We start from the raw sequence: 11,767 nt of genomic DNA on the forward strand, positions 1-11,767 counted from the left end.
TGTGGAATCAAACATGAAACTATGGATGATGCGTTCAGGTGCAAAGAAGACTGTTGACTTTTTTTTTTTTAAACTCAAAGCTGCTTTATTGATGACCAAAAAAAAAAAAATTCCAAATAGTCTTGAAGCATAACAGAAACACACCCAACTTTTGCGCAAAACTAACTTGGCATTCTGAATAAAGAGGGAGCCACCATGCACTATGCGCCTCTAGCTTCTGGATCCTGAAGACGCCACTATATCTACCTGCACAGATTCCTCCTTCATGTCCCCCTCATTCCCAGAAGACAATTTGCTCAGCAGCTGAAAAGTGGCGTCTCTCCCTCCGCCGCTGCTCGCCCTCCGCCGCGTCCGCTTCCTCCAAACACATTCACTAACATATGACAGTTTGCAGGGAAATTCTTGACAATTGGTGTCTTGAGTGTGTGGCATAAATAGCAGGCAGAGCCCTCGCTGGGTTATGATGGGGCGGCTTGATGGTAGCTGGCATGGCACGGCGCTGATTGGTCTGGCCGAGGCCTGACGTCAGGAGGCTGGGAATAAGGCTGGGCTGGAGCTTTAGGAGCAAGACAGTGTACTGGAGAGCCAGCGCATCCCAGCATACACACGGTACTGGAGACTGAGGGCATCCCAGCATACACACTGACTACTGCCGGAGCCGCCAGCGCATCCTGCATCCCTGCATCCCTGCATCCCCTGCCTCCGACCGAACCCACAGGATCATCCGCCACAACGAGAAGGGGAAAAGTCTTTTCCGTTTTTTTGTCATCCTCTTGTGGGTGTGTGATTTGGTTTCTCTCCGGGTTTTTGTCCAGTGGATTCGCTGCCATGTCAAAGTACAGTGCATTATTTATAGGCGTGCGTGTCTTGTTGTGTGACAGCTCTGCCCTAAAAGCTTTTTATTAGACGCCTCTTCCAGAACTGACTGGCACACGACGTTCCTCTCGGCCGATGCGTCACCTCCAAGAGAGCCGGGACAACCAGACTGGCTCCGGTCCTCCACTCTGAACCCACTTCGCTGAAATCTACATTTTTGGTTGAATTACTGTTTTTTTTCCTCCGGATCCATCAAAGGACTGATTATTTTTTTAACTCTTCTTTTGCGTTTGTTTTGTTTTTTGTTTTTTGCACCTGAGAGAGTGGGAAGAGGACGCGGTCGCCATCCCTTCTCGTCTGTTTTTTGGACGCTGAGCCTTTTTACGCATGCAGGGAGAAATCCGTGTTGACACCTGATCGACTGGCTTCTCCGCGCACATTGACCCGGGAGCTCCAGGCGAAGCAGGAGGGGGTGGAAAGCAAATACTCGGGACGAAGGCAGTCAATGCTCGGCCTGTACTGTTGATTTAGTTTGTGTGTGTGTGCTCCAGTGTGGGGTTGTAGCCCAGCCAAAGCCATGGTCCACTGCGCCGGCTGCGAGAGGCCTATCCTGGACCGCTTTCTGCTCAACGTGCTGGACAGAGCCTGGCACGTCAAGTGCGTGCAGTGCTGCGAGTGCAAATGTAATTTGACAGAGAAATGTTTTTCTCGAGAGGGAAGACTGTACTGCAAAAATGATTTCTTTAGGTAAGCAACGGGGAAGGTGACAAAAAAAGAACTGAGCAGTGGTTTGGTCATAGAGCTGGTTTTAGGTCAGTGAAGTGGACTGAAGAAGCAGCAGACACAGGCCTGCACAGCAGCACATGAAGACATTTATGGCAAAGATAGGAGCAAACACAATGGCTTATAAAACACATATTTAACACTAATGTTTTCAACCATTATAACACTTGTAACTGCAAAATATTGCAATAAATCTGTTGCAGATTTATTGAAAAAAAAAAAAGTTTGTATATGCTACACTGTTGGCTGTTATATTTTACTATTAATTACCAGAAAATGTGTGGTCTAATATATTAGGCTATATGGATACTACATTTTAAAAAGTCACTTAATTCTTGTTATTTCAGACTTGGGAAAATAAAACAATTTTAAATGAGATTTTAAAAAAAAATATATAAACTAGTATTATAAATAAAATTATATGATATAAAAGTAATTGAACAGACGCAGCTGCACTTGTGTTGACTGCACGGTAGAAAGCTGGACTTTTCTTCCTGTTTTCTTAAAATAAATGGATAAACTGACCTGTCCATGCCTGAAGGCGTGAATGACGACTGCGAGACCAGAAGCTTTGATTAGGACACAGTAATTAAAAGCTTGTTAATTTGGATTCTTATGCAAAACAAGGAACAAAAACAGGGCTGTAACATTAAACACGCGTGTGCTGGCTCTCAGCGGGAGAGAGGCGCAGAGTTAGGCAGGACACCCAGGAAATCACACTTAGGCTGGCTGTTTCTGTTTCTTCTTTTTTTTCTTTTTTTTTTTTTTTTAACAACAGCCGGGGCAGTGCTCAGGATCAAACCCCCGGCCACAGCAGCGGCTGCCCCAGTGTGTTTGCTCAGTCCGACTGAGGAGGACGTGATAAGTGGATTTGAATAGTAAACTAGTTGAAAAGATCAAGTCCGCAGACAAAGCAATCACAGACGAGCAGTCAACAAGCGGTGCACATGCACCACTCAATACACATTGTTTAACGCTGAAGTCAAAGGCACGGCGGTCATTTCAACTTCCAAAGCAGCATTCTGTGTTAGAGATTTAGGCTAACACCACCTCCACCCCTGCACGGAAAAAGGGAGATTAAAAAAAAACATCAGTGTTAGACAAAATATAAAAATGTAAGGAAAGGAAGATTTAATTCAGGTATTATTATTATTATTATTATTATTATTATTATTATTATTATTATTATTACATAAAATCACTACATTTTATTTTACAAGTGAAATTAAAAATTTCGTGCCTTTGTTTTTTAGAAGTTAAGTAAAAAATAGACGAATAAATGAAAATTTAATAGTGATATTTTTGTCCAAATGCCTCGTTGTATTTGTAGGTTTTTTCTGTGTTTTTCATATTATGAATTACTCTGTCATTACCTTTGAAAACCTTTTGCGCCAACATTTCTTTTATTGGGTGGATTATTAAATTTATTTAAGAACTTTTTAGTTTTTCTGTGTCTTTATATGAAAAAGATTAGCCCATTATTATTATTATTATTATTATTATTATTATTATTATTATTATTATTAGGGAGCAGATGCACATGCGTTTTTATCTGTTCTGAGTGGTTTCTACTGAACTCGGCTCATCCTTCAGTCCTCTCCGTAACACCATCAGTCTTGAATGTACTTTATAAATAATTTGTCAGGTCCCATCATTGCTGTGTGTAAAATGCAGCTCTTATAAATAATCCTGGTTAACTGTCACTTATATTTTTTGTTGTTTTTTTTCCTTTTACAGGCGGTTCGGCACAAAGTGTGGCGGTTGTTCGCAGGGCATCTCTCCGAACGACCTGGTCCGGAGGGCCCGGAGCAAAGTGTTCCACCTCAACTGCTTCACCTGCATGATGTGCAACAAGCAGCTGTCCACCGGAGAGGAGCTCTACATCATAGACGAGAATAAATTCGTTTGCAAAGACGATTACCTAAACAACGCCAGTGTAAAAGATACCAACCTGCTCTCAGGTACGAATGGAGCCACGGCAGTGTGTGTGTGTGTGTGTGTGTGTGTGTGTGTGTGTGTGTGTGTGTGTGTGTGTGTGTGTGTGTGTGAGCACAAGGCGGGCTAAATTGTGATGGATGTGATGTGTTCAGCCCCGCAGTGGCTTCATCATTTCCATGAGCAGGGTTTAGACGGCACCGAGAGAGTCCAGTCCAAGCCAGACCCAGTGCACTGGTCCTTCTGGTTCCATGTTCCCATGGTTCCATGGTTCCATTTGCTGCTCCACTTTTCTGATCTGTCTGACCAATAGGAACACTTGACCTTCCACGGGCCTGGAATTGAAACCTGCTAAATGACTTTGTCCCGTTCTAATAGTGTTTGATTAAGTATTTTAACCCTTTCATGCATGAATTATGAGAACCTTAATCAAGATTTTTTTTTTCCTGTGTGTTTGTATTCCTCTTTAGGCATGAAAAAAAGCAATGCGATTGATTTTTTTTCTTTTTTTCTTTTTTTTTTTAATGAGCCTATTTTTTATTGGAGTTACAAAAATATCCACTCAGCTGGACACCATGCGTTTAATTTATGAAACAAAGAAACATGAATTCACTGATATACTGTGTGAGAACTATGAGACACATTTTTTTAATACAGCTAATCTGATGTTTTGTCACATTTGAACATACTCTAATATTAGTTTTTACTCACTTTATGGAAATAAGATGCAAAAAAAAACCAAACAAACAAACAAACTTTTGTTAAAAAAAACCCTGTTAATTACAGTCTAATATCAATAACAAGCAACTGATTTGCACTCAAACATGTTAGTGCAGATCTGGTTTATCAAAACCAGCAAATTTACAGTAATGGTCTGAGTGTCAGTGTATTATTGTGGGATGGTGCATAAGTGTCCACTGTGTTGGCTGATATGGAACTGAAACAATAAAATCTATAAATATAGCAGAGAACAGCTGCAGACTGTAGTGACCAGTGTGCATGAAAGGGTTAATGAGGCACTTAAGTGTCGTTTCTTTGTTTCTAAGCTTATACCCACAGATTCACATTCTAAAAAACACTAACAAATATTTTATGGCCTATTTATTATGTTAATATTGTGTTTGGTCACACCGAAATCTCCTAAATATATATTTAATCTTCATCTTTGCAAATATGTGTTTATTTAATTCCTGCATGTGATTCTGTCATCACCGCCTTGAGGTCAGGCACAAACACAGATAAATGTATTTTGCAGATTTGGTGGATTTTTTTTTTTTTTTTTTAATCAGTTAATGATTCAAAACTGTATTTCCACCTCAAAAATCCCCACCTAATCCTGCTGTACTTTCTCCAGTAACGGCATGCAGCGATCCGAGTTTATCACCGGACTCGCAAGACCAGCTACAGGACGACGTGGTCCTAAAGGACACGGAGATCGCGGCTCTGTCCGACAAGGAGACGGTGAACAACGAGAACGACGACCAGAACCTGGGCGGCAAGAGGCGCGGCCCCAGGACCACCATCAAGGCCAAGCAGCTGGAGACGCTGAAGGCGGCGTTCGCTGCCACCCCCAAACCCACAAGACACATCAGGGAACAGCTGGCCCAGGAGACCGGCCTCAACATGAGGGTCATCCAGGTAAACAGCAGCCAACAGCTCCAGGAGTTACGCACGGCGTAAGCGCTCCGAGCAGAAGTGCGCATGTCCGCACATGTAGTCGAACCTGGACCTGCTCTGCTTCACCTGGCTCCAGACTAAACCTGCTGTAGACACGAACAGCATTCCCTAATAATCCATTTACAACATGAAGTGGATCATCTGCGCCTCTGATCTGGTCTGAAAATATTATGAAACCCAAATAGCGGGAGGCACGCGGGTTGAGGAGGTGGATGCGCGCGCCCTTTCACTTTTACCGGCGGTTCCGCACCCGTTCCAGAGGTGTGATGGAACAGCTTCTACTTTATGGAAAATGTCCCCACCAAGCTGCCACTGCCCTGACCGTTAAGGCCTCATCCCATCAGAGAGGCTCCACCCCCCTAACACCCCCCCCCCCCCCCTCACCTTTCACATCCTTCACTCCTCTTTAAAGGAGGCCTCTTCCCCTCAAACTGCGCGCTCACATTGCATTCATTAAGCCGCAGATTGGCCCACGGACCAGGTTGATTTGGAAACGGGTAATTTATATGGGTATTTTGGATTCTTGGCGCGCGCGTAGGGGCAAAGTCGCCAACTGGCGCCGGGTACGCTGGGAGCTCTGGGAGCGCTGGGAGTCCTGGCATCGCGCTGCCATCACGTTTTGCGACCACATTTAGCCATGCTGAGAGCATTTCCAGCCAAGTGGAAAGGCACAAATCTGTTTCAAGGGTCTTCAGACTGTCTCCCACAACTCTGAATTACAGCAGGGCCGCGCAAAGTTAAACAAGGAGCACGCACGAAAAAGCATTATTATTATTATTATTATTATTATTATTATTATTATTATTATTATTATCTTGATGATGTGTGATTCGGTAATTTTTTTAATACCTGCTAAAACGGTCATAAAATACCAACCCTGTGCCTTTACGCACCAACGTTGGTGCGTATTGTAAATGATGGAATAATGGAACAAACAGAAGACATTATTACACATCAGACACAATAGTAGGCCTGCTATTTTGAAGGGAAGGCCTTGCTATTATTATTATTATTATTATTATTATTATTATTATTATTATTATTATTATTTCCAGTGTGTTTTCATAGGTTCTATGATTGGACAGTGGCTTTTCTGCATTTTCACACATTTCTTCTAAAAAAAAAAAAAAACCTCTTGATAATGGGGATTAGGCCGCTGGGCAGATCACAGGTAAAAGGGTTAGCATAGCAGATTAATGGCGATAAAGAGAAAGTGGCGGAGTAGGAGTATCTAATATGTATGAGCATGAAGGAAAGGAAGAGCGTAATTAAAGGAAGCCGGCCTATAGATTAGGAAATGATAACCTCCAGGAGCCCGGTAATATATCGGTAACAACCCTCCTATTAAGTATTAATTTGAGATTTTAAGCCCCCGCTGCTGTAGCCTTCAGTCGGAGTAAATGGAGGGTTTAAAGATCATTAAGGAGGTTAGATGGGACTCTCGCTCCTGTAACCATAATTGGGCGCAGTCCCCCTTTTTTTTTTTTTTTTTTTTTTTTCCACCGCAGAGCCTTTGCGGATTTAACGCACCGGCTCATCAGGCCCACCGCAAAACATCCAAACACACGCATCCTAGGCGCGTATTTACTCTAATAAGAGCCAAGGCGGTGCAGGTGCCAAGGTAAATATGACACCTAATTACACTTTCTCTATGATGGGAGGTGCATTTACACAATGAGCTTAATTAGCATATTCAAAAAAAAATGTTTGTTTACATATTTACTCTTGTCACGTCACATTTCTGCAATCCAGAAAGAAAAAAAAGGGAGAAAAAAAATCCTAAAATTCCTCCCTCAGCATCCCACCGGCCCGTCTGCTTCTCCATCATCTCCATTTTTCCATCCTCTCCGTCTCCCGCACAGAATATTGACTGCAATCAAAATGGCGTCACGTTGTGCAGCCCATTGCGGTTTTTTTTTTTTTTTTTTGCACGGTGACATGAAGTGACGAGTGTGTGTTTGTTGTCTGTGTGTTTCCAGGTCTGGTTCCAGAACCGTCGTTCCAAAGAAAGGCGCATGAAGCAGTTGAGCGCGCTGGGCGCCCGGAGACACGCGTTTTTCCGGAGCCCGAGGCGGATGAGGACTCTGGTGGACCGGCTGGAGCCTGGGGAGCTCATCCCGAACGGGCCCTTCTCCTACTATGGAGGTGAGGACCACTCTGCTTATTTTGTAGTAATATTATTTTTTAACAGTTTTTTTTTTTTTTTTTTTTGTGAATGAAAAGCATGTTTGGTATGATTTTTATTTTCTACAATTTTTTTGTTTATCCTTTCAATTTAGTCATTCCTATTTTATTTCACTGATTTTTAAATATTATCTGCTTCATGCTGTATTTGTAACCTAAACTACTAAGCAGTAATCACCCTTAAAATACTTGCTTAATTCATTTTATCTTTTTTTTTACTTATTCACTTATTTCACATATGTGTAAAAGATGAATATCCATATAATCTATGTAATATAATCCATATTGTGATTCAAGCCGTGCACAGATTTTTCTGCTGTTGTTTCACATCGTTAGTGTATTAAGTATTTAAGGTTATTATTTAAAGAACAAATATACATACATACACATATATATATATATATATATATATATATATATATATATATATATATATATATATATATATATGTATATATATATATACACACACACACTCACACACACACACACACACACACATACTTTTTCTGACCCCTTCACAGCCTTTTAGAAATCACTGGGTAGTGACTTAAGTTAAAATAAAGTTAGTTTACATTTCAGTGATTTGATATCACACTCTTCTTGAAATGCTGTGAAATATCTGATAATTTTCAGAGAAATTTCATTTGTGCTGGGCCCTTTGTCCTTTCCGCTGAAGCAAAAACTCTTACAAAATTCTGCTGAATTGGAAAAAAAAAAAAACGGTCTCAGTAGGTAGAATGGCTGATGAAATGGCCCCCCATTTTAATTAATTTTGTGGCCACGTTGTTCTCCCCACCCAACTGCAGTTTTGATTTAAGTGTAACGTGCTCTGTGACTAATGTAGCACGGCGAGGGTCTCTCTCTCTCTCCCTCTCTCTCTAATACAAATCAAGCTATGTATATTCAATGAATTCCTCAAAGTCTGTGGAATTATTTCTGCACCCCCATTGTTCTCAGACCTAACGCAGGTTTTTTTCTTCTTCTTCTTCTCTTGGATCTGCAGATTATCAAAGCGAGTACTACGGCCCAGGAGGGAACTATGACTTCTTCCCTCAGGGGCCTCCGTCGTCGCAGGCCCAGACCCCGGTCGATCTCCCCTTCGTGCCCTCTTCGGGGCCCACGGGGACCCCTCTGGGAGGTATGGACCACCCTCTGCCGGGCCACCACCCCTCCAGCGAAGTGCAGCGCTTCTCCGATATCATGTCCCACCACCCAGGGGACTCCCCCAGCCCGGAGCCCGGCATCCCGGGGCCCCTGCATAGCATCTCCTCTGAAGTGTTCGGCCCCAGCCCACCCTTTACCTCACTTTCGCTGAACGGCAGTGGATACAGCAACCACCTGTCCCACCCGCCCTCAGAAATGAACGAGGGTACTGTGTGGTAGCTTTTTGAGAGTGTGGACTCTACTGGCAAGAGATTCGGTAACAGAGGGTGGTGATGTTTGGTGGTGTTGGGGGCTGGGGTCAACAACAGGGACATGGATATTGACAGGGTTAGGGCAACACGATAGAATCTTTATTTTGTTTTTACTATTTATTTATTTATTTTTTCCATTTGATTTGTTTTGTTTTTCATGGGGAAATGTGTCTGGCATAAACAGTATGCTCTGAACATTTTCTTCAGTATTGTGTTTTGGTGTTTCAAGTGCTTCTTTTGCTGCCCGACCTGAATCCAAAACTGGACTTACGTGAAAAAAGTAACTAGGCGAGACTGCTGAACTGCCCCTTCTATGACCCCCCCCCCCCCCCCTTTTTTTTGGGCCCCTGGGGGACCCTGTCACCTCTCCTGACTCCTGTCAGTGGCCCAAGCGTAGTGACCAAACCCCTAACACTCACCACTGGGGTAAAAACAACCCTTTCCAAATCTCCTGAAGTATGTTCCAAACACAAAAACATCATTAGCTACTGTCAAAGACTTCAATAGCTTTACAGAGAGAATAAAGGGGCAGAGGGTTGGGTGTGTGCTGACCTGGCACTGTAAGAAGGCTGAGCAGCGTTCAGACTGTGTTCGAGGCACTAGTTGTTTCCCTTGTATTTATTCAGAAGCTCCTCAGACCTCTTTGCCTCTCAAGGCTTTGCCATATTGACACTTAACATTTTTGACACTATATGTATGTTTCTGAGGCCAGAGGAAATGAAAATTCTTTCTCCTCCTGGACTATTTCTTTCTTTTCTTTTTTTCCTTGGTGTCAGAATTTCCACCAAATCCGAAGACGACCGCCTTCAAAAGGCAACACAGTAAAAGCCCTCTATGGATTGCAATCCCTTTATTTAAAATGGAAGTGAACTTGAAATGTTGAAATGAAGTCTACCTTCTAAAAAACTTCTACCGGGGTTCTAAATGGGACTTAGAACAGTCAACTGTTTACGTAATCTATTTAATTCAGGAGTCCAGAAGTCTCGAAAACCATGTTTTAGAACCTCTTGATCCACATAAAAATGTTCCAAGCAACCAACCAAACTTTTGTATTGATTTCATTTATATTGTATGGAGATAAAACACATTTGCTGAGGTTGTGGTTCACTGTGCTAGTTTGTACAAGATGTTGTTTACAAAAAAGTTTGAAAAAACAATAAAAACATAAGTAGACAGTTGCCAAATTTAAAAAAGAAAAAAAAAAAGAATAGCACAAATACTGTTAAAGTGCTTTGCACCATCATCTGCAGAACGTGTTGAAAAATAATGTAAGTGTTTAAAAGGAGTAATTGACTTCTTAATTTTTTAGTCTGCTGACGATACATTCATAAAATTGTTAATATAACATACTTAGACAGGTTTTATTTTTGTGTCTTCAAAGGAGAAAAATCCAAACTATTAAAAATTGATGGTCAAATATGCAGCTAGTAACTGCTACATCTCTTTGAATATCAAGCCCTCATGGTATGTCTTTTATTGTTCCAATAAACCTAAGCTTATGTGACCTCCAGTGCATATTAGACCATTCACTGTATAAATACAACATGTTGACAGAAATGTGTTTCTAATAAAACTAGAAAATATATGTATGAATTTAACATATTTTCTTTGGAGCAGCTACTTTACAGCATACTCGTCCATTTCAGTGTATTCTGTATCTCAGAGCATCAGCGGAGCCGTACATCACAGGGCTCTCTTTACGGTACTTATCAGGCCAGTGTCACTCATTTCATAATGAAGGTTTTTTGTCTACATGTCTAATTTTCCTTTCACTCGGAGTGTGAAATAATTGGCCTTTGCAGACATGGTGACAGGTAAACATTTGTTAATTCTGATTAATGGGATTCAAAAACATTGGCTGAAATTGAAACGGCAGTCGCTGGAAAGTGATGAAAAGACACCAAACGGCAGAAGGAGTGTGAAGGAGAACTTGGAAGCTTTTTCATAAACATGCTTTAGATTCATGCAGGATTAGTTTTGTGATACCGATCCTGTAACAGTTTTCTTTTTTCTCCCTTTGCCGCAGCAGTGCACCACATCTTGATGGCTCTGAGAACAATTCATAGACAAACAGAACAAGGGTTTACACAACAAAAAACTTTTCTGCTGATTTGGTTGGAAGCAGCGGTATGACTCACTGCAGCCAACGCAAGGGGGAGTGAAATCCCAACTTATGCTGATGCCATTTCTTTCCCCAACTACTTTGGCTCCAACCTCAGACTCTGACGTTCACTTACGCGAGGTTGTCGACTTATCATAAGCAGTTAGCTGTGCAACTGTGAAGGACAATGATGAAATTACCTTGACCGCAGCTCTCCTGCTTGTTATGCTTTTATTAGCCAGCTCCTACATTATTATTCCCTGCAGCTTACTGCTCTTGCGGTTCGGTCTGACGACTGGGAGGGACTTTTCCTAACTTATTTTGCAGAACACAGCCATAATAATAATCAAGCAGCCAAACACTGAGGCGTGATCTTTTTCTGGAGAGGATAAAAAAATTATTCATAGTTATAGGGAAACGAGTCGGGCAGCGGGATTGTGGCATGAATCCAGGGGAACCTTTATCTCCCTAACCCCCCATGTGCAGTTAGGACCGTATGCAATCCCAGTTTTCTCCCTTGCCTCCAGACTGTAATCCACCATGAATTAATCATGGTCTTGAGAGTTAACCAAGCTTGGGGAGGTGGGGGTTGGAGGGTCTTGGTGGGAGCTGTGGAAGGATATAGGTCTCTGTTGAGCCCCAGGGCTTAGACCCGCCTGTGGTAACACCGTGCACCGCCGACTGACCGTCCCCGGGGCCACGGCTCTTTAAATTCAAATCTCCTATTGATCGCTCATCAGCTGTTGTTGCAAACTGACCTTGTAGTTTAACGCTGGAAAAATAAAACAAGCCTTAACAGCACTGAATGGGTTTTAGATGACATTTTAAATCTCTGAGTCAGGACATTTGAATA

At 42.1% G+C, this 11,767-nt stretch overlaps 1 protein-coding gene across 1 annotated transcript; it reads left to right on the forward strand.

Annotated features, from left to right (window-relative positions):
- Positions 1–581: 581 nt before the first annotated feature.
- Positions 582–10,411, forward strand: lhx1a (LIM homeobox 1a). The gene is made up of 5 exons (XM_030153069.1): positions 582–1,563; positions 3,337–3,560; positions 4,889–5,172; positions 7,191–7,356; positions 8,402–10,411. Exons 1-5 carry the CDS (start codon positions 1,394–1,396, stop codon positions 8,779–8,781), a joined length of 1,224 nt encoding a protein of 407 aa, XP_030008929.1. The 5' UTR covers positions 582–1,393; the 3' UTR covers positions 8,782–10,411.
- Positions 10,412–11,767: the final 1,356 nt, after the last annotated feature.

Source organism: Sphaeramia orbicularis, chromosome 13 (genome assembly GCF_902148855.1).
Source record: "Sphaeramia orbicularis chromosome 13, fSphaOr1.1, whole genome shotgun sequence".
In the NCBI taxonomy this organism is placed as follows: Eukaryota; Metazoa; Chordata; class Actinopteri; order Kurtiformes; family Apogonidae; genus Sphaeramia; species Sphaeramia orbicularis.